The following is a 21,014-nucleotide window of genomic DNA, read 5'->3' on the forward strand; positions in this document are numbered from 1 at the left end:
AGGCAAATAGAGCCAGCATTACGAGCAGCGATACCTATTTTACAACAAGTTGGCATGTTCGATCTCTTTCGACCGGAGGAGTGGGTTAAGGGAGGAAGTCCCGGAAGGGCCTTTGTTGGAAAAGTAGCAATGGAAATGCATGTGGATAGCAAGACAGAGGCTTGAAGAAATTAAAGATACTCTCATCAAATACATGATTCGTCAGCTGGCTAACTTTGCCCATGTTATTTTTGGCCTCTAAACCAATATGAACTACGTTGCTACATATGTAAGAGAAACCTTTCCTGAGGATTGTATCGACTTCATGACAGAACTCGCAGCTGTGAAACCTATCGAATTTGTGCCTCATCTTGCAAAGCTTTGGCTCAAGTCAAACATTGCAACGCACAAATTATTTTTGGCTTGGAGAATTATTTCTCAGTCTGTAGTAAGCAGTTTCCTTGTGAGAAAGGTTGCTAAATAAAGAGCTAAATCCTCCTTGTACGTAACCGGGATCGACTTTGCATGCCGTCCACTTTTTGCGGCACGCCCTCGCTCACTTCGTTAAAAAGGTTGGCGCAATTGCCGCATAGTCAGAGTCTAGACAAAATAGCAAAGTATACGTTCATTCACAATGACAATTACCAATCTTGCTGTTTGACCTAAACCGTGCTGCCCAATCACCTACAAATTTGAACGTGCTACTATACGAGATCGAACAATTGAGCTGGGTGACTGCGCGGCTATAGCTTACCCTGCAACTTATTGTTTACTAGTCAAGGCAACTAAACTGGGGTTTCTGGAACGGTAATCATGATCTATCCGCAATGTATCCGCAGGCCCAATGACATGTGGTGCCGAAGAACTGTGGAGACATACTAAGAACCTAATAACATAAATGATGGAGCTATCTAGTTCCGACCGACTGTCAATGCATCGCTTCCCGACACTTGCGACAGTCCAACATGAAGCTACAGACGGTATTTCTGGAATATGGAAGATCGGTCTCTCAGTAATACCAGGTATGGGTAGTTGCTCTCTTCGCTACAATAAGACATTCTTTCTGCCCCATAGTCATTCCTGCGCTCTAACTTCGCAGTGCTGTGTATAAATTACCGATCTTGATTAAGTGTCAAGGTTCTCTTCATGGTCCTTTCTTAGTAGTTCAACGCTTTGATCTTCTTGCCCATTATGAAGTCTGTTATCGTTAAAGCACGTCCTCTACGATGTGAAATTATCGATGTTCCCATCCCAGAGCCAGGACCAGATGAAGTCCTCATCAAAGTCATATACTGCGCCAGTAATCCACGCGACTGGAAGGCTCCCGATCACCTTGTCCCTGGTGTTGAAATAAATCAAGGCAATGAAATGTCTGGAGTTATTGAGATCGTTGGGAGCAATGTCTACGAATTCCGGAAAGGCGATCGAGTTGCAGCAGCGCATCCTATGCAGACAGAGAATGGCACGTATGCAGAGTACTCGACTGCTCCTGTGAATACGTGCTTTTTGCTACCTCCAAATATCTCATTTGAAGGTCAGTTTCTAATAGTCGATTCCACATGTTGGCAATGCCTTGCTCATAGACGATACAGAGGCTTGTACCATACCGTTTGCCTTATGTACGGCAGCCATTGGGTTTTACCAACGTCTCAAAATACCGTTTCCGACATCCCCGGAGAGCTCACGTGTTCAAACTCCGCTCGTTATCTATGGAGGAAGTTCTTCCATTGGAGCATTTACACTGAAATTGGCAAAGATGGGACGCTTCGAGAAAATCATTGTAGTATGTGGATCCGGAAGACCATATATAGAATCCTTTGGCGTTATTACAGATTTTGTCGACTATCGGGATTGCAACGTCGTTCATGATCTAAAAGCAGCCCTTGGAGGGAAAAGGTGCTTTCATGCTGTTGATGCCATCATGGATGGTAATAGCTTTGGACATCTATCGGAAGTTTTGGCGCCAGAAGGAGCTCGGATAGCTGTATATCTACCCCGTCTAGATTACAGCTGCATTCCTGCATCGATATCTGTTGCCATCACTTTCTTCGGCACCGTCCACGGTCAAGCGACTCCAATTAGCAATGAGGTATTCGAAGAAGATGTAGATTTTGCGTACGCTTTCTTTCGGCTTGTCGGTCGATGGATTGCTGAGGGCAAAATGAGTGGGCACCCATATGAGGTTCTGCCGCGCGGGCTGCTGTCTGTTGAGGATGGTTTACGGATGTTGAAGGAGGGAAAAGTGAGCGCCAAGAAACTCATCTATAGAGTGGCAGATACGCCTACCCTTGAGCCTGAATATTTTTTTTGAAGTAGAATAACAGATATGATGAGCTATAACTGTATATTTAGTCCCTTGACGCAAACAGATGCACGCTGCATTTGCCAACTCACAAAGTACTCTCGCTGTTGATAGTATAGCTGTCGCAGGTTGTATTGAACATTACTCTTTTCGGTTGTTCGTTTCATTAAACAGAGGTATATGCGCTTCAAGTTTCTTTCCCTGTAGAATGCTTTGTTGCTCATGCGGTGCGCCGCAGCTATGGCTGTTGTGCTCTTCTTTCCGATCCGTATCCGACGCACTAGAACCAAATTTGGCGATCCAAAGCAGATCGTGAAATTATTGAGACATCTGTAGATACACCATCGCCGCCTTATATGCAGTGAGCATTACATCTATAAAGGCATCCTAGCTTCCAATCCAAAACCCTTTAATGCATCACCCTCCGACCAGCAGCGGCAACCAGGTTCAGTTTCTCCAACATGGACTCAGCCCCCGCCGTCCATCCCAATCACCAGAAGCTCATCGATCGCGCCCGACAATTTTTTGCTGAAGTCGAAGACTTGTAAGTAAAGAGTCTTCTCTAAAGAAAACCACGTTTCTATTGCGTCAGCTGAATATCGCTTCTTGCAGAACTCCAGGCAAAGACCTCGAAACTAAACTGAACCGAGATTATAGCATCGGAAACACTTACTATGACGATTTCTGCCATTTGATTCGACAGGCTCTAGCAAATAACGAGGGCTGGGTTGCAACCGACGAGATAGACGGGCCAAAGTACCGCCGCACCAGGATATGCGCTCCGTCTGAGTCGAACCGCTTCTTCAGCATTACGACTGTTTACATGGAAAGCGATACAGAATACCGTGGCCAATACCACCTCCATCCTTATGGCGAAATCAATTGCGTCATCCAAATAGATCCATCAGCCGAGCTGAAGGGAATGTCAGGGTGGCAAGGCGCTGGCTGGACATCTCCGGGGCCCGGCACTCATCATTATCCTGAAGTCCGTGGAGGGGCGCTGGTGGCGCTTTTCTTCCTACCGGCCGGCCGAATATCGTACAAGCTCGCGAAACCGGGAGATCCGCAGCCGATAGCTATCTGATATTTAGAAAACGCCCTATGTAGAAATGGGTTGTCTAGTGAATCTTGGGCTTACACATGGAAGCCCCGCATTTAGATGGCTGATCAATGGTCCAACAGTCCTTGAATCTTAGTTCAACCCTATAACTTGGTCGAAATTCTTGTGACTTTATCTTTTATGCTATTCTTGTATCTTTACTCTCGTCGTCGCTATGCCTCGTGCGAGAGTGTCGGATGGGCGAAGACGCGTTGCGAAAGCTTGCACGCTTTGCCAAACGGACAAGAAAAAATGCGATGGTCTCTGTCCCTGCGGGCAATGCGTCAAGCGCGAGCGGTCTGGCTCGTGTGCCTATTCATCCCATAAACGCGTATACGGACGTCAGCGCCGATTGGCAAAGGACGTGGACATGGCCATCGCTGTACCTACCCAGAACGATGCTAGAGAGACCGAAAACTCACCAGTTGGACATACGAACCCGCATAGCCAGCGGCCTTTGTGTTATGACCATAGGGAGCAGAATAGTCCATTGGGCAAACATATCGCGATCCCAAAACTTCCCAACATCATGCGTGACACAAAAGGACGAGCAAGTAAGTGATCATTAATATGCGAAGAGCCTACATATGGTCTTGGGTGACGTGGCTAAACATGTTTCATAATGCTGTAGTGTACCTTGGAGATTGCGCAGCGCTTTCTTTTTTTACAAAACATACAAGAACTTATCCAAAATGAACAAGAGCTCGCGGATGCGGCAAAAGATCTCTCTTCTCTCTCAGTATTAGAAGAGGCTGAATCGAGAGACAGTGAAAGCGTCCTAGCTTATAGTAATGCTAATCTCGGCGACTTGGAAGCTCTGGTTAAAGCGTTCTTCATTGCGGTACGAATTCTCTTCCTCCCTGCAGTTTCTACTTTACATGAATTGGTTGAGTGTAAAATGTGAAGTGTTGCTAACAAAGAAACTGGGTTCAGACATGTGGCATCCTAGATATTGTGGACCGGTCTACAATTGACAACTTGCTCAGCCGCTGGATTAGTGGAAATATTTCAGTTACAAGCAGTAGCGCCGCTCTACTGTATCTGGTGCTTGCGTATGCGGCACAAGTACGTAGTGAATCCGCGCAAGACACTTATCGATCACAATCATTCTTCTATCATGGTCGACGAATTGCGCTCATGGAATTAACGGAGTGTCCCACCATGGAGACTGCCCAGGCTTTCACGCTGATAAGCTTGTATATGCTTGGTAGTTGTCGGCGCGATGGGGCGTATTTGAACCTCGGGATTGCGATTAGCGCAGCAAAATCTCTAGGTTATCATCGATCTGAAGCCGCTTTCTCTCAGCGCGAAGAAGACAAATTGCTCAGGTATGATTACGCCTTCATATGTAAAACGTGCGGCCCCTGAAGCGCTGCTAATAAGGAAATGGCAACATAGGCAGCGAATATGGCGTACTTTATGCTATCACGACTTATTTTTTTGCGCCATGATGGGCCGCGCCCCTTTGACATCTGCTACAGATTCATCAGAGGAAGGGGACAAGGAGCGACCTGACCCGAACCACCCCGATAAGTGTCAGCAACTTGGGCTCTACGAATCTGCGCGAGCTTTTTCCATCCTGAAACAAACAGTACTCGAAATATACACAAAGCATTCGGCGCCGCTAGAGTTGCTTAACAATCTTTCTCAGCAGCTTCGTGAAATGGGAACAGAGCTACCTGTTGAGCTTCGCAATATCAGCCCTCTGGCATTTCCAGAGCATAAATGTCCCAAGACGAAGCAGCTTATCATAAGAAATGCCAGTGTCGCGTGCAATTATTACTTTAGCATGATGCTTCTGACAAGACCGTTTCTCATCGCCTGCCTCAAGGCAAAATATAACAAATCGCCAAAGACGACTCGAAGCCAGAGGCATCGTGCCGATCTTGAAGAATCCCTGGAGATTGATAACAGCGTTATATTTGGCGCCATGACTTCATATGACACAGCTCTTAAAACGATTCAGCTTCTACATGAGCTGTACGTCTCGGGAATACTCTACAACAATATGCCCCTTGTCGTGTAAGTGGCCGCCTTGAGTCGTGGACCACAGAAAATGTTTTGGATGATAGACTTACTGATATTGTATGAGTAGCGCATGGACATTTGTGTCGGCGTTAACTGTCTGTGCCGCCTACTTTGGCCAGCTGGGCGATGCAAGAGAATGCGAACTTGCAAGTTACAGGGCAAGTCAAATATTACAGCATTTCATCGCACATAGCCCACAGGCAAAGCAATACGATCTTATCTTGACGAAACTGTCCCGAGTTGCGCTGAACTACATAAATGCACCAATAAATCAGTTTGGTAGCACTGAGGATTTATTCTGGTCCGATATATTTAGGCTAACTCCGGCACACCTTCATAGTTTAAAGGAAGAAGAAGAATCCTTCAAGTTGAGTATCGGCATGTCAAATCGGTTAGCTACATCAGAAGGGATCAACAATGTTCCATTAAATGTTGACCTACTGCAATGCACTGTAGACCTAAACCCTGCTTTCGATAATATTTTCCATATTCCAGATGGGGCTTATAAGGAATTTCTCAATTATGTATTAATGCCTGATGATCTACTTTTTTAATCAGATAGCTCTTTCATAAATAGTCAACTAGAAATTTAATAACAAGTTTATTGTTTAATACGTTAGTCTTGATTGGAACTTCAGATTGAAATAGAGTTATGTGTATTTTTTTTTTAAACTTGTACTACAAATCCTTCTCTTGTACAATTGCCCATTACTTGACATGGAGCTTTTTTCCTTTAAACATGTTGCAAGGTTCATACTGTAAGAACATTCTAGACTAAAAAATAGTACCTTTCAATGCCAATTCTACCCAAGAGTACCGATTGCGTGGATTTAGGCTAACCCCGTGATTTATTGTTGACTTTCGGGCTTAAGCTCAAAATCGAAAACTATCTAGGTAGTAACCAAAAGCCAACATATATTAATGCTACACATATATACTGCACGATTAGCCCCGAAGAAATACAAGCTGTAACAACTTGTTGCAGTAACAACTACAATCCAAACCAGCAGGACTACTATTTTTCTTTGCACGGCTTGCATGTTCAATGGTTTCAAGAATGTCAGACTCCTTCAAATACGATGTCAAAAGTTCAGCTCGCTCTCTACAGGTAGCAGTGAGTACGGAACCGGCCACTAAAGGCCTGTATCAATACTTGGGCAGGTCTGGCCTTAAAGTGTCAAGAGTCATTCTGTATGCTATCCTATTCGGTCTTGTCTTTGCTCCTTACTAACGTCAACAGTGGTGCAATGAGTTTTGGAGCACCAGAATGGCAAGGTTGGGTTCTTGATGAAGAAGAGTCACTTCCGCTTCTAGAACATGCTTTCAAAGCCGGAATTCGAACTTGGGATACTGCCGATCTCTATTCGCACGGCCGATCCGAAGAGATTATTGGTAAAGCCATCAAGAAGTTCAACCTTCCTCGAGAAAAGCTTGTCATCCTCACCAAAATCTATTTTGGCGTCACTCCCGATACTTTATCCAATCAGCCAGGCTCGACTATAACCAATGATGGCGAGCTTCTGAATCAAACGGGACTGAGCCGCAAGCATATTCTCGATGCTGTTGACAAATGCACTGAGAGACTTGGAACCTATATCGATGTGTTACAGATACATCGCCTGGACCGTTCAATCCCATTCGAGGAGAGTATGCGAGCTCTAAATGATGTGGTGGTGTCTGGAAAAGTAAGATATCTTGGAGCTTCTAGTATGGCCGCGTGGGAATTCCAACAGCTCCAAAATATTGCTGACCGGCACGGCTGGCATAAATTCATCTCGATGCAAAACTACCATAACTTGATCTACAGAGAAGAAGAACACGAAATGATTCCGTACTGCAACAACACTGGCGTGGGCTTGATTCCCTGGTCACCTGTTGCTCGTGGTGCCTTGGCCCGTCCATGGGGTACTCGAAACACTCTTCGAGAGGAGAAAGACCAGGGCCTCCAACTGCTAGTTCGGGGAAGTGACAATCAGGTCGATGAAGCGATTGTCAATCGTGTTGAAGAGGTTGCAGGGAAGATTGGCAAAACCATGGCCCAAGTTGCAATTGCATGGACACTGAGCAAGAACATGTGTCCTATTGTTGGTCTGAACAAGAAAGAAAGGATCGATGAGGCTGTTGAAGCAACGAAATTTCAGCTAAGCCAAAAGGACATTGATTACCTCGAAGAACTATATTTACCCAAGGCACGAGTAGTTTTATAATGACTGTTTCTTGATTCTACTTTTTATTACTGCGAGGTATAATACGAACTGCAAACCAATACTTAGGTCACTAATTTAGCTACGACATTGATAATTTTCTTGTTTTGTTGCGTCTTGTATTCTTTGATCAAATGTCCATTGCTCTGACTAGCCGGAGCAGCCTTCTGTTTTTGCGAGGGATCAACTATAGGGTTCTCATAGTTCTAGTAATCAGTGACGCTGAAAACATCTGATGCTCCTTTAAAAACAGCCTTCAGAAACATAGGGTCGTCGAATTATTAACAGCCATCTTCACACCTTTCGCGATTGATGCAGTGGATTTGGTCGATGATATACCCCTGGTAGCACCACGAAGCATACCACAGACCCGCCTATAGTACCAGTGGCACTGAGGCGTAACTCAGGACATGGTGGTATATTGTAACTGAATGCAGTAAGTAGCATCATAAATTCTGAGACCATGAACATATTAGCGCCTTATATACTTCCGTGGGTCCTAAACCTAGTTTATGAAATTCTTCTCGTTCCGCATGCTGAGTTGCATCTCTTCATCAATTACAAATGCTTGCGTACTATGTTGTTTAGTAGCGCAAAGCTCCCAACCGAGTTTAAGTCCCCTTGGTTTGATTCATGTGTCTCCCATTATGACCAATTGCAATCAGAGTGAGAAAAACATCCCCAGAAAAGTCTGGACTTGTCATGTCGAGGCCTTGTGCAAATTCATGCAAGGAGCTTAGCTGCTCCCCAACCTCCTTGCCGAGCTTAGCTCCTGCGGTAGCAATCCATGCCTGGGGCGATTCGGCCAACCATAAACCCAGCCTTCTATCAAGTGGGAGTGACTCCATGAAAAGACAGTTTGAGCAAAATCCGTACTTTAAGCTGAAAAATAACAGAACCACTCCATGAGACATGAGTATAGTCCTTCGAACGCTTTCACCAAAGAGCCATGTTTGCCATGGAGATAAAGCTGCAGGTAGCTTGGGCTTCGCTTCTATCAACAAGGTCTCAGTCCATACAGAGAGTATATCAATGAATCTTTCAGCATTTGCTTGTTCCATTGAATCCGAGCTGAATAGGGATATTGTCATGTGGATTAGAAGGGCTTGAACCGCAGTGAGAGCTTCTAGTATTGGTACAGCTTTAATATCGACTTCAAGCAGATGTTTGAAACACGGGTGGTTGACACTCCCAGCTTGGTTCTTAGTCAACATTGCATAATGGTTATGGTTGCCCCGTATATGTAACCCCGGATGGATGAATAGAGCCGGTTTGCCTTTGCGAAAAAGATCGTGAACTGATTGAACAGCTATACGCATTGTGTCCAATATAAATGTCTCTTCATGTTTGCAGATTCCTGGGTTACTAGAAGGGAGAGATGCCAACGTTTTCATGATGCAATAACCGAACTCAATATCATTGAATGCACTAGAGGCGGCTTTAGAGTCTTTCTTTATATCGACTGCCGATGCGCTGAGAGGCTCGAGATCGTATACGCATTGAAGTCCCTTCTTTGAGCAGCGGTTGCACTGCGGAACTTGGACTGTGCATTTGCGTTTAGAGGCTGTGCAGTTTCGACAAGCTTTCCGAATAGTTGCCATGCTGAAGTCGGGCCACAGCTTGTATAACTTTGAAGGTGAGATCTCCGAGGCCGAGACACTGGGGTAAAGAAGTTTTAAGTTGTGGAAGGGCCATTTGTAAAACAAGGCTTCGCTAGGCTAATTGAGTTTAGCTCCCGCAGGTATAGCAACAATGTGGAGAGCAACTCCACCTTCTAGACAACAGAGCTGTGCGGTATAGATGGGTAGTAATTTCATTTGTTTACGCTACTATAGGTTGTGGTAGAACAAATAATTGGTTTACCTAGCAATAAATTCATCTCGAACAAGGCAATTGTGTAGCAGAATTGGGATTGGAGCGCCTGTATTTTCTCCACCACCCACATCTTAGCCCAGCATGCCAAGTATAGGTTTAGAGTCTCGGGTCAATTACAATCCGCCCTCTGACTTCTATTATTAATTCATATGAACTTGGGTGATAAAGGAGCCTTATATAGCTACGATTCTCGCCATGTAATTTCCAGATGGACTTCTTAGCCATCAGTATTTGACATTAAAAATGACACCGTCGACTCAGTCCCCCAAATCAGTACTTATTACCGGCTGCTCCGCCGGCGGCCTTGGCGCATCGCTCGCGTTAGCCTTCCGGAAACATGGATATGTTGTATTTGCAACAGCTCGATCCCCTGAAAAGATCCCAGCGACTCTGACGAGTCTTCCAAATGTCCACACCCTTTCGCTGGACGTGACATCTGATGAATCTGTCTATGCTGCTGCGAAGTCTGTTAAGGCAACACTTACAGGCAAGGGGCTCGATGTGTTGTTCAACAACAGCGGGATAGGCTATAGCTCAAGTCTACTGGATTTGGACATAGAGCGAGCTAAGCAGCTCTACGAGGTCAATTTTTGGGGAGTCATCCGCACGACACAAGCATTCGCTGATCTTGTAATCGAGGCAAAAGGGGCCATTGTCAACCAAGGTTCGATTTCCGGTGAGAGTTACGAACCGTTCAATTGTAGGTACTGTTCAGAAATTCGTAATACACCATGGCCGTGAACTAATCATGGATGACTAGCAATCTACGGTAGCTCCAAGACGGCGTTAGCTATTGCAGGTGAGGCATGGAGACTTGAGCTGCAGCCACTGGGCGTGCGGGTTATAACTGTGCAAACGGGTGTTGTTGAATCGGAATTTTTTGAAGGCCTAAAGGGCTTCAATCTTCCTGAAACCTCGTACTATCGCCCCATCGAAGACCAGTTGCGGCGGAGAGCTGAAGGAGAGGCTGGATATAAGGCGATGAGGGCAGACCTATACGCCGAGCAAGTGGCAAGGGATGTGGTTAGTGGCAAGAATGGGAAGATTTGGCGGGGAACCATGGCAGCTCCTGTCAAATATCTAATGTGGTGGCTTCCGACATGGCTGGCTGTAAGTGGCTTAAAACACTCTCGACCCGTGCTACATCACTCGCTAGGCACTATATAAGCCTCGCTGCTTTAACATCGCTAACAAGTAAACTTTTTATAGGATTATCTTCTTACAGGCCTTAGTCCAGGACTTGCAGAGTTGTCCCCAGATCGAAGGCAGGTATAACTTGGAGATTGCATACTAGTTTAGTTATTTTTTAATTTCACAAGAAGTTGTAGTAGACAGGACCCCCCCCCCCCCCCCCAATATCGCCATTGGTGGGGTTGACAGTCTCGGAACTTGTTGGCAAAAGACATATTTGCGGAATGTATGCTAGTTTTAGTCTCTGAAATAAGAAAGAGCTGAATAATTCCAAAAGAAAGAAAATATCACGAGGGTTCTTGAACGTTGAAACCGTCGATATAATTGCCTGTGATTTGAGATGCCTATATTATATGAAACATATGGAATGGTGATATTGAGCACTCTTTATACGTGACGTAATAGACGCAAGCATCCGAGGATAAAGAGAGACAGAGTTGCTCCAGTAAGTCTTTTGGGAGGTTCTTGAGTAGCTTTTGAGTTCAACCCATGAGACTTTCAAGGCATATTGTATGGAATAAAGACCATTTGGAGTGCGGAAGGGTACTGACTAAAGTGAACTTCAGACTGGTTGAGGAGGCTGCGTGGCATTAAACCATGTCCTGATCTCAAACCGGCCGAAGAACAACACATGGCACTGGGTACTGCCGCATACACGTACAAATAGTTTGTCCTAGCTTGAGCCTGTCGATACCAGGATATGAAAGAGGCCCCAGGGCTATTGATTGCTGACGAGTACTTCGGAATATTGCAAAAAGCTTATAATTCTATTTAAAATAGCTTTTCACTTGCTCCAGCGTTCTTCCAAGCTTTAGCTATTAATACTCTTACCCTCTCAGTCCCTAAACTGTCCAAAAACTCTACGATCCGACAAATCTTTCCTTCTTCGTCCACATCCAAAAGAAACATATACTCTCCAACATAGTCCCACTCCTTCCCATCGTCGCCTTCTTTCAGACCTTTCAGTTCCTCCCTGAAATTTAAAACAGCGCTGGCCCAGATAATAACCTGGCGTTTTGGAAAGTTGACATGGATCTCTTTTGCTGTAACTGGAAAGCCAGTTGCGATTGTATGAAGCTTGATTAAGTGGGCAGCGAAGTCTTCATTTGTCATAGGCTGTGGTGGTTTTATGGATGATGGGGCGAAGATGTGAGTGCAGTTGGCGGCGCGGAGGGAAATGTGACTATTAGCTTCGAGGGTTGCGAAAGCGTTGATGAATGCTATAGCAGTGTCATAAAGTGCTTGTTCAGTTGCCATGGTTGCTAAGTAAGATTACAATAGTCAATTAAAAGACGGCTTGGATTTGACATTGGGCCGATAGCTAGAGATATAGATGTTTATATCCTTTATACATCAGGTATACTGTAGTTTGGTCGGATAATGGAGTTAGCCTTCTTAAAGCCTAAACTGCTTGATCGGAGATAACGCATAAGATGTAAAGGAGCTAAGCTCGGTAATACTTTTTGTCAAACAGTCAGCTGTTGAAGATATTTTAGCGTATAGTACTAGCATGTCCACAACCGGCCGTCAGGCCATGAGACAAAGCAATTAAGAAACGTGGGCCTTCGATAATAACACTCGTATCTTCCATGCACTAACAACACAGTAGCGCTAGTTGCCAGTTGCATCAGCTTGAATTATTGCATCATCTCAAGAAATTTCAAGCATAAGGCTACTGACCTCAAATTGCTCCTCTAATTTAGTTTCATTCGTGACCGTCCAGTAAAATCAAGGCAATTGATTTCCTTGTTGGCCTATTACCACTTTTGCGCTAAGCGCGGCGAAGACTCTATTGACAGTGTAAATGCATAACCTCTTGTAGCTGCCTATTTCATAGCGTTGGTTACATGATCTTGTAATATTAATATAGCTTTAAATGGTCTGTAATCTCTTGGAAATTGGCGCATATTTCCATCTCAGCTTATTGCAACACTCGAGGTTGAAATGTTCAGACAATAACATATTTAGGACTCTTTGCTGTCAAAGAGGTAAACTATGGTTAATTTTAGAGTTGGCATACGTCACAAGTCGCCATATACAAGGCACATACGCAGAAACAAGATAAACACATAGTACAGGCGGCGAAAAACAAGAGCATTATAACAATACCCATGGAAGATATTTGGTCCAGTTTTAAAATTGATTCTTGGAGTTGAGGGGTTGTGTTGGCGAAACCAGGATATTATAAGTACCAGTACTTATTTTAGCAAGAGAAGCAGTTACCTTCACTTTTCCCAAGTGATCTGTTTAGCATGTATACTTCATGCACATTATTACCAGTAGCATCCTTCGGCACAGTCTAGGCCATGATTGTGTATAGTCCAACACATTTAATTGTGATAAGCCTGGTAATGATCCTTTGGATTGCCGGATCAGGAATGTTTTCCAGCCCGCCTCCCACATAGCACGGGGTTGACTACTGTTTTGGGACGGCAGCTCTGGTAAACTGTCACACTCGTCCTTCTTAACTGTTCAACCCTAATGACAAGATCGATGACGATATTATGTACAGTTAAAATACATATAAAGACGCTAAAATACCGTAACCAACATCAGTGTCTCTTGTGTCTGCAGGCGATTCTATATTATTCTCTGCGAAGAACTCAAGCCAGGCTCCCCGCAATAGGGTGTTATTGAAGACCATCGAAAGTCGGGTTTATAGCAAAAGCATGGCAACAAGTACCGGAGCGCCGAGCTACAGGATCAAAACATCAAACAAAAGTAGCCCGACAATGACGGGTGAGGAACGAATTGAAGAAAAACGCAAGAAAAGAGCCGGCTCTCTACTATGGAAGTTTGAAATCCTTTGCTGGCTAGGCAGCGTCTGTTTCTTCGTTGGGGTGGTGGTGGCACTGTTACAATTTAAAGATCGCCCGCTTCCTGAGCTGCGGCTGCATATCACGCCGAATGCTATTATTGTGCTTCTCGCGACTTTTTGCCAGGCGTTCATGATGGCGTCGGTGAGTGCAAGTATTGGCCAACTCAAGTGGGCAAGGGTGCTCCGTACGCGGCCTTTGTTCGAGATGAATGTGCTGGATCACGCTTCCCGAGGACCTTGGGGAAGTTTTCTACTTCTACTCCGGCGTACAGGCGGGTGAGACTCATCGGCTCGCGCTCGAAGACAAGCACACAAGATTACTGACAACAATACCAGCGGCCTTGCAGCCCTTGGGGCAATCATCACCATCACCTCTCTCGCGATGAGTACATTCTTCCAGCAGGCACTCGACTACCACACGCAATGGACCTCATCGGGGGAAGCCACAGTTCCAATCGCGCAGAACATGCTCGGCAAAGGCGAAGGGACATTGTTCTACGACAACGAGCAAGTGTGGACGGACAACTTCGACACCGCACTCCAATTTGCACCGTACAAAGCAATCTACAGTCCCCCGCGCACAAATTTCACAGCGACAGCCACCTGTGACACGAGCAATTGCACATGGCAGTCGTTCGAGACGCTCGCCGTATGCAACACCTGCGTGAACCTATCTTCACGACTGGACAAGACCAGGATTGAGGTTACCGCGCCGATCAAGGCCTATGATGTCTACACGAATCATTACACCCTGCCCAACGGATTCGGCCTAACCGGCATCCAGCCGCAATTCGTAGGGACTGAAGCCATGTACGACGGAGTTCTGAACATGACCACCTCCCGCACAGCAAACTACTCGGTCCCAGGCGAGGCAGTTGTCTATTGGGACAGCGTCGCCTTCAAGGACAGTGGCTCCAAGCTAATAAGCTTTTTTGTCATCGGGCCGGCCCCTAACTCCATCCCAGAACAACCAGATGCGGCGTTCCTTCCCCAGCACAGCTTAGACATGAGCGGGTCACCTCAATTTGCCCCCCCCCTACAGCGTTTGAGTGTCTACTCCAGTTCTGTATCCAAACACGTCGCGGCGTCTTTACGAACGGGACATATACGGAGACCGTCCTATCACGCCATATTGACGACTCGGTACTTACTAATGCGGATAATGACGGTCCAAATGTTACGCTTACCTCGCCCACAGCAGGGACAAAGTTCACGATCAACAGAAAAGCGGTGGTGATCACAAGGCAATGGATAGGCACTATACTAGTAGGAAACGTGACGCTCTCTACCCCAAGAGGGGGGACTTTCTCAACGACTTCAGGGCGCTTCTATAGCTCGGATCGTATTATACCTTTCTCGGCTGCTATGAACTCTTCTACTCAAGGATTCGAAGACTTGATTAATAATATTGCAGACAGCTTGACAAATAGTCTAAGAGGTATTAGCTACCAGCCTTCTGCAAAAGGACAGGCGTTTCGCCTTATTAGTATTGCCGTTGTTAATTGGTATTGGCTTATTTTGCCTGCTTTTGAACTAGTTGCTAGTGCAATACTCTTGGGCTGTATAGTGTGGGGGACAGGGAGGGACGGGTTAGTGCCATGGACAAATAATTTATTAGCGATGGTCTTTCATGGGTTCGATTTCAGACCTCGAGGTAGTAGTATATTGGATTTAGGAGATGATATGAATATCGAGGCAAAAAGGTTGCTTGTACAACTTCAAATGGATGAAGAAGGTAGTAGAATGGTTAGCATGGTGGATTAGTTTGATAGGAATGTATAAAGAATAAGTAAGTAGGTAAACGAGTAAGTGAGTGAGTTTACAGATTTTAGGGGCAAACATATCTAATACTATACAAAAATTGATCTAGCTACTATACGCATACCTAGGCAGTCGGCATTGCTTGTTAACCAATGGTGCAGAGGCAGGCACTCTATTGGCTAGACTTGCTCTACGCCGATTAGACCGGACTACGAATCGAAGGAGCCGACCGATAGCAGTCGGATGGTTTGTAAGTAGCCAATCGGGATCAACATGCTAAGCTTCCTTGCATGTATATATAACTACCCCCTGGAGCAAGAAGCTCAGGGGCTTTGAACTTATTAGTACAAGTATATTAGATGAATCTTAATATAATTTACTACTATAGATCGTATTTATTGTTAAGCTTTAGTTTAGTAAACCTAGTATACCTGTATCTAATGACTTTGTAACCCATGTATTTATTTTACACGAGTCCCATAAAACACTCATAACCACAACACCGAATCTATCAATTTCAGTTGCCAGTGCTGTTTCCACAAGCCGGTCTGTTTGATCAGACTGCAAAAATAGAGGGTTTTGGCGATTTACAAGCAAGTACCATGCTGCAGCCGAAGGTGCCTCCCAGAGACCACTTCGTAAAGTGAATGGGGTGTGTCCAGGCAGACTGTCTGACCATCGTGAAAGATAGAATAAATGCTTTGTACATAGTTACCCACTATCCAAGTTCTTCGTATGCTCTCTGACTGGATCCAGTCTTGCCAACATCTAGCTGTGGTCTGACGGTCAATGTCAAGTTCTTGAGCCAGCGAATTGCTATTGTAAAGCATGCTCTCAGAGGTCCCTTCTAGGTTACCCGCCTGCCCAAGCTGTAATATCCATTCCTTCAATATTATAATATGGCGCTCAGCCTGTGCGCGCTGTCTGATGTCCCCATCAAAAAGGCGAATAAGTTGGTATATAAGTAAGGCTTGTACTCTAGCAAGCTGCTCAAGTGTACTGAGTATCGGTATCGGGATAGAGAAATTGCATACACTTCCTGGATATAACAGCTGATGTTCATTCACGAGCGCGTTGGCGCGGTCTTCGACTAGCTGCAACCCTACTCTCTGGTTCTTTGTATTCTTAGCCGCGTAGGTTGTCAAGCTCGCGTAGGCATCCTGCAGGTATGCTGGCAGGCCCATTTCAGCGAAGAGTTCCCGGTGAATGAAAGCGCAGTGGGTTTCCTCAACCCACTGATACATCCATTTTCTCACGAATTTTACGAAAGTCTCCAACTTGGACTGGTGAATACTGGGGTGAGCGGGACCGGCGGAAGGACTGTTAACCAAGGTCTCATTCTGCGAAGATAAAAAAGACCCTCTGCTCGGTTGAAATGTATCGATCACATTGAATTGTGTATCGGCTAGGCCAAGTGTAGACGGAGACAGTGGGATATCTGCATTACTGCCCCAAATCTTAACTCCGACGGCGTTCTGGCTGCTAAAATCCGTCGATGTAGAAGTGTGCAACCCATCTGCAGACGTGGCAGATGAGTTGTCTAAAACGGTGTACCCAAGTCGCCGAGCTTTCAGGCGAGAGTAAGGACGTTTCGCTGAATATTGGCAATATAATTCCCGGTCCAAGCAACGCTGGCATGAGGGGAAGTTCTTGTCGCACTGTCGCTTCGCACGTGTGCAGGAAATGCAAGCCTTCACTCGACGTGAAGCCATTTGCCAAGGTGGCTCTAGTTGCGGATCCATGACTGTGCAGCGGGATATGGTAGGTGCAGTTGCGGATTGAATACGGAAGGTTACCAAATTATGTGGTTTTGCTCGCCTCGAGACCTGCAGATGACGGCTGTTTTGAGTTTAATAGAGCGGCAACGATGTTGTTATGAGGCGGAAACCTAGCGGGACTTTGGTGGAACTTAACGCGGCACTTTGCGGATAGTTGCGACAATAGGTGGGGTAAGATATACGATTGATCGATATACAGGGACAGTGGTGTCACTACTCGGATATTCCAGATAAATCCGGCATGCCCAGTCCAATTCGACAATCTACAGGTACCACAGTTGAATTCTTGTTGAGGCAGGTGTGCACTGTTACTAGCAAAATGGCGTCTTCTCTAAGTCGGAATGTTACTGTTGCTGCTGTTAACCATGACGGCAAAGGATATTTCGAAGCAGACCTTAGCTGCGACACTACTATTTTACCAGGTGGTGGTAACCTAAGATCGATATTTGAAGTTTCCCGGATTCCCATCCCTGGTTTGCAATATAATGCAAAAGATGAATACAGCGGTCTGTCGAACAATACTGGCGTACGCTTTATCGAATCCGAGATGGCTCCAGGCGAGAGGAGCCCAATGCAGGCAACACCTTCAGTTGACCTAGGGGTAATAATTACGGGAACCATTACTTTAATGCTTGACTCAGGCGGTGAGAGGACGTTAGAGTAAGTTACCATGTCTTTCTAATAAATTGACTTTGTTATCCTTTTGACTAATACTAGTAATCAGAGCCGGCGAACTTTACATTTTGAAAGCAGCAGGTCATGCTTGGGAAAATAGAACTTCGAAGCCAGCAAAAATAGTAACTATATTACTTGCAGCAAAAGTATAAAATACTAAGCCTTTAGAAATAAAAGTAAAAGAGGTAGTTATGATATTATTATAATTTCTCTTTATATTTTTATTATTTATTCCCTAGACAGCTATAATATAGCTTTAAGAGAAATACTTAGGTTACTTGGCTTACTAAAAAAATATAGTATTAAAATTCAAGTACAATGATCTAGTTTTGAGATTCTAATATATTAATATAAGGTAAAGGGCAATGGGATAACTTGAGAGGACTTTGCTGCTCTCTCGGCCGCCCGCAAGTACATTGACAACACCAGATGGGAAAAAGTTACCAATAATCTCCATCAGTCGGAAGGCGTATAGCGGTGCCTGCTCCGAGGCCTTGATCATAACCGTGTTACCTATTACCAGTGGTGTTACCATTTTGATAACCATGCCCAAGAAGGGGTGATTATTTGGGATTATGCGCGCTATCACGCCCAGAGGTTCTCGGATCGTGTAATGGAACATGTCGTCTGTCAGGCGGTTGGTTCCCCCCCGTCACAGCCGGAGCCAGACCGGTGAATAAGTCAAGGTTCATGGCGGAGTGCTCGACCTCGGCCCGCATGATGGAAATGGGACTACCTATGTTCCAAGAATCTAACGCGGCAAGCGCCTCGGCATGATCACCCACGATCTGTGCCATCGCTAATGATTTGCATACACCGTTCCTCATCATGCGTTCTCTTCAAAAACTCTTCCTTTTTAAATCGCTATTTGATTGAACCTCGTTTGATCTTGCGAAATATCTTGTGAAGTTTTTTTGGGAGAAAGATCATTGACTAATTTTTGCAACAGCGACTGAGTTTCGCGAATGGCGTCGGCGAGTTGGCGAGTGTGCTTAAGCTTGGCATTGTTAGGGTGCTGCACATCTCTTCGACGCTCTTGACGACGATTTGGAGATTTGCGACTAGCTGCCTCAGTTGATCGGTCTCCGTTGCCGCATTCTTCACATTCTTGCAGAGCAACAGGAGTTCTTTGCACAGATCGGCGGTAGTGCTGGCACTTGAAAAGATACCTAGAGGCTCCATCACAAGTGTCTCAAAAGAAAGACATGGCGAGTATAAAGGCGCAGAACAAGGCCATCTTATGTTTTTGTTGGACTTTGCATATTGTGAGCGGTTTTTAGTTGCAAGGCAGATTCGTGTCTCGCGTTTATTGGTAGTATTGCGCGTGATCACGCTGCAGCCGTTCTCGCGTTGTTGCACAGCCTGCCTGGTTCGGAGTCAAGGCCAAATGAAGCCATCAATGAGAGCGGAAACATTCTGGTTTGAGGATGTAGGCAACTAAGATTCTTTACTGATTAGCGATCGATTGGTCTTTTGCAGATAAAGGAGCAAAAGGGATGAGTAACCCAAGATACACAAGGTAGGTTTAAACTCAGTCGACACTTGACTGGACAACTGCTGCCTTCAACATCTGGCATCCGCGTTTTCGCTCTGTAAGCGACAATCAACAGGATAGAACTGGGACATGACTGAAATGTGTCCCAATAAAGGGCAGTCTGCCGAGATGCCTGGCAGTATATGAAGCCTCGGAATGGGAAATCGAATAGAACGAGTTTGATAGCGCAGTGACGGTTCGAGGAAATTTCTGTCGCTTGGGATAGTTCATCAGCAATTCGCATCGCCAAGTCGATAGAAGGAAAAAAAACTGTACGTTCTGTACGTTCTGCTCCAGAGGATTTTTGGCAGCGTCAACAGTTTCTGGTGTGGACATGATTGTCGTTTGCGACGTGAAGAAGTTGAACAAAGGTGCTGATGGCAAGTGGAAAGAGAAGCAGGGGGAGATGCCGAGCTGCGAGTTGAGCCACGTGAACAAGTACCTGCCTGTGGCCTGGCTGCCAGATGGTACAAAGCCTTTGGGGAGAATCTCAGATGAACAGCCAGACAGAGCCCCAAGCATAGGAACTAACTGAATAATATTGTGCAGCTGATACTAGAGGAAAGAAAGTTGAGTGCAAGGGCATTCTAGACAATGGGCATTTATCCGCGTGTAATGCAGAACCTCTCTGTGTTGGTAGTCAAGGTCGATGGGGACGGACAGCCACATGTTGGATGACTTGCCCGGCACCAGCATCTCTCTTTTAACCAACCTGCATGAACAGCTGATGGGTTTAAAAGCTATGAGCTACAGCAAGTTTGACAAAACTTTAGAAGACATTCGCTGGCATTCAGCGCTCTTAGCTTTACCCTACTACAGATCGCCAGAATGCCCAAAGAATCTTACTCTGCAGCCTTGTCTATTATATTGCAGAATTGGCGAAACTCAATACGTATAAGGTCCTGGTTATTATAAGTATCTTATCAATGACCAAAATGTTACAGTGTAGTTTTATTTGGAGAACCCATTCGCATTTTTATAATCACAAACATTGGGCTAGGTTGCACTGTGTCGGCTAGGAAATACCATTACAGCATTAGTAGTGACTACCACATTCACTGAAACTTGTAGAATCACATCTGGGGCCCAACCAACATCTTCTATCGACAGGCCGCCAACTACATTATTGATCTTACTGATGTTCCGCCTGTCAACGACTAAGGCTCTGGTCCAACTGGAATCCACTGGCCAACGGCTCAAGTATGCGCTTCATGATTGTTCCCGCGATCATACAAATCATTTCTAATGCGCATGATTTATGCTACGAGCATTTAAAACGTTCGCATCGTGATGAGCAACGCATTAAACACCGCCCACTGGGGTATCTTTATGGAAGATAGTGTGCGCCCACACTATCATTTCTGAGCGTGGTCTATGACTTGCTAACTCTTTTATTTCATCACAGGTTCCGGCGGTTTCTTAACCGACATCACCTTCATTAGCGGTAAATTCGGTGCTCAATTCGAAAGCCAGCAGTTTCCCATGCGCAACCTCACTTTCCACAACGCTCAGACAGCCATTCGCCAGGGCTTCGACTGGGGCTGGACATACGCCGGCATCACCATCAACAACTGCTTCGTCGGCCTTGACATGAGCGCTGTCGACGGCAACGAAGCTCTGAGCGTCGTCGGCATCACCATGATTGATTTCAGCATTTCCGACACCGACATCTTCATCAAGACGGCCAAGACGGCCACGTCCAGGCCCGTGGGAGCAGGAAACCTGAACGTCGAAAACATTCAGCTTTCAAAAAAGTTTTAATAAATAACA

General features: G+C 45.4%; 11 protein-coding genes across 11 annotated transcripts; 8 read left to right on the forward strand and 3 right to left on the reverse strand.

The window, feature by feature from the left end:
* Positions 1-1,170: 1,170 nt before the first annotated feature.
* TrAtP1_009145 (uncharacterized protein) lies at positions 1,171-2,290 on the forward strand (the record flags this gene model as incomplete). The annotated part of the gene is made up of 2 exons (XM_014087300.2): positions 1,171-1,513; positions 1,572-2,290. 2 exons carry the CDS (start codon positions 1,171-1,173, stop codon positions 2,288-2,290), a joined length of 1,062 nt encoding a protein of 353 aa, XP_013942775.2.
* A 192-nt stretch (positions 2,291-2,482) lies between these two features.
* On the forward strand, positions 2,483-3,455 carry TrAtP1_009146 (uncharacterized protein). The gene is made up of 2 exons (XM_014086393.2): positions 2,483-2,825; positions 2,894-3,455. The coding sequence occupies exons 1-2, from the start codon at positions 2,743-2,745 to the stop codon at positions 3,363-3,365; spliced, it is 555 nt and encodes a 184-aa protein (XP_013941868.1). The 5' UTR covers positions 2,483-2,742; the 3' UTR covers positions 3,366-3,455.
* Positions 3,456-3,530: 75 nt separating this feature from the next.
* TrAtP1_009147 (uncharacterized protein) lies at positions 3,531-5,973 on the forward strand. The gene is made up of 5 exons (XM_066114177.1): positions 3,531-3,934; positions 4,012-4,221; positions 4,314-4,708; positions 4,779-5,402; positions 5,476-5,973. The coding sequence occupies exons 1-5, from the start codon at positions 3,578-3,580 to the stop codon at positions 5,960-5,962; spliced, it is 2,073 nt and encodes a 690-aa protein (XP_065970271.1). The 5' UTR covers positions 3,531-3,577; the 3' UTR covers positions 5,963-5,973.
* A 492-nt stretch (positions 5,974-6,465) lies between these two features.
* TrAtP1_009148 (uncharacterized protein) lies at positions 6,466-7,615 on the forward strand (the record flags this gene model as incomplete). The annotated part of the gene is made up of 2 exons (XM_014087272.1): positions 6,466-6,599; positions 6,649-7,615. The coding sequence occupies 2 exons, from the start codon at positions 6,466-6,468 to the stop codon at positions 7,613-7,615; spliced, it is 1,101 nt and encodes a 366-aa protein (XP_013942747.1).
* A 608-nt stretch (positions 7,616-8,223) lies between these two features.
* On the reverse strand, positions 8,224-9,213 carry TrAtP1_009149 (uncharacterized protein; the record flags this gene model as incomplete). The annotated part of the gene is made up of 1 exon (XM_014087273.2): positions 8,224-9,213. The coding sequence occupies one exon, from the start codon at positions 9,211-9,213 to the stop codon at positions 8,224-8,226; it is 990 nt and encodes a 329-aa protein (XP_013942748.2).
* Positions 9,214-9,723: 510 nt separating this feature from the next.
* On the forward strand, positions 9,724-10,762 carry TrAtP1_009150 (uncharacterized protein; the record flags this gene model as incomplete). Its single annotated transcript, XM_014087274.2, has 3 exons — positions 9,724-10,187; positions 10,248-10,597; positions 10,697-10,762. Exons 1-3 carry the CDS (start codon positions 9,731-9,733, stop codon positions 10,760-10,762), a joined length of 873 nt encoding a protein of 290 aa, XP_013942749.1. The 5' UTR covers positions 9,724-9,730.
* Positions 10,763-11,449: 687 nt separating this feature from the next.
* On the reverse strand, positions 11,450-11,976 carry TrAtP1_009151 (uncharacterized protein; the record flags this gene model as incomplete). Its single annotated transcript, XM_014087275.2, has 1 exon — positions 11,450-11,976. The coding sequence occupies exon 1, from the start codon at positions 11,933-11,935 to the stop codon at positions 11,450-11,452; it is 486 nt and encodes a 161-aa protein (XP_013942750.1). The 5' UTR covers positions 11,936-11,976.
* Positions 11,977-13,705: 1,729 nt separating this feature from the next.
* Positions 13,706-14,830, forward strand: TrAtP1_009152 (uncharacterized protein; the record flags this gene model as incomplete). The annotated part of the gene is made up of 3 exons (XM_066114178.1): positions 13,706-13,772; positions 13,844-14,639; positions 14,695-14,830. The coding sequence occupies 3 exons, from the start codon at positions 13,706-13,708 to the stop codon at positions 14,828-14,830; spliced, it is 999 nt and encodes a 332-aa protein (XP_065970272.1).
* A 1,014-nt stretch (positions 14,831-15,844) lies between these two features.
* On the reverse strand, positions 15,845-16,999 carry TrAtP1_009153 (uncharacterized protein; the record flags this gene model as incomplete). Its single annotated transcript, XM_066114179.1, has 1 exon — positions 15,845-16,999. One exon carries the CDS (start codon positions 16,997-16,999, stop codon positions 15,845-15,847), a length of 1,155 nt encoding a protein of 384 aa, XP_065970273.1.
* A 294-nt stretch (positions 17,000-17,293) lies between these two features.
* Positions 17,294-17,699, forward strand: TrAtP1_009154 (uncharacterized protein; the record flags this gene model as incomplete). Its single annotated transcript, XM_066114180.1, has 1 exon — positions 17,294-17,699. The coding sequence occupies exon 1, from the start codon at positions 17,355-17,357 to the stop codon at positions 17,697-17,699; it is 345 nt and encodes a 114-aa protein (XP_065970274.1). The 5' UTR covers positions 17,294-17,354.
* A 2,835-nt stretch (positions 17,700-20,534) lies between these two features.
* TrAtP1_009155 (uncharacterized protein) lies at positions 20,535-21,005 on the forward strand (the record flags this gene model as incomplete). Its single annotated transcript, XM_014087285.1, has 2 exons — positions 20,535-20,583; positions 20,650-21,005. The coding sequence occupies 2 exons, from the start codon at positions 20,535-20,537 to the stop codon at positions 21,003-21,005; spliced, it is 405 nt and encodes a 134-aa protein (XP_013942760.1).
* Positions 21,006-21,014: the final 9 nt, after the last annotated feature.

This window comes from Trichoderma atroviride, chromosome 4 (assembly GCF_020647795.1).
Source record: "Trichoderma atroviride chromosome 4, complete sequence".
In the NCBI taxonomy this organism is placed as follows: Eukaryota; Fungi; Ascomycota; class Sordariomycetes; order Hypocreales; family Hypocreaceae; genus Trichoderma; species Trichoderma atroviride.

Bases quoted from the DNA above. Each gene is read 5' to 3' on its own strand.
- TrAtP1_009147 (XM_066114177.1), top strand. From the start codon at position 3,578: ATGGGCGAAGACGCGTTGCGAAAGCTTGCACGCTTTGCCAAACGGACA. The intron at 4,709-4,778 runs GTATGATTACGC...ATGGCAACATAG, and splicing joins GAAGAAGACAAATTGCTCAG to GCAGCGAATATGGCGTACTT. The intron at 5,403-5,475 runs GTAAGTGGCCGC...TTGTATGAGTAG, and splicing joins AACAATATGCCCCTTGTCGT to CGCATGGACATTTGTGTCGG.
- TrAtP1_009146 (XM_014086393.2), top strand. From the start codon at position 2,743: ATGGACTCAGCCCCCGCCGTCCATCCCAATCACCAGAAGCTCATCGAT. The intron at 2,826-2,893 runs GTAAGTAAAGAG...CGCTTCTTGCAG, and splicing joins TTTGCTGAAGTCGAAGACTT to AACTCCAGGCAAAGACCTCG.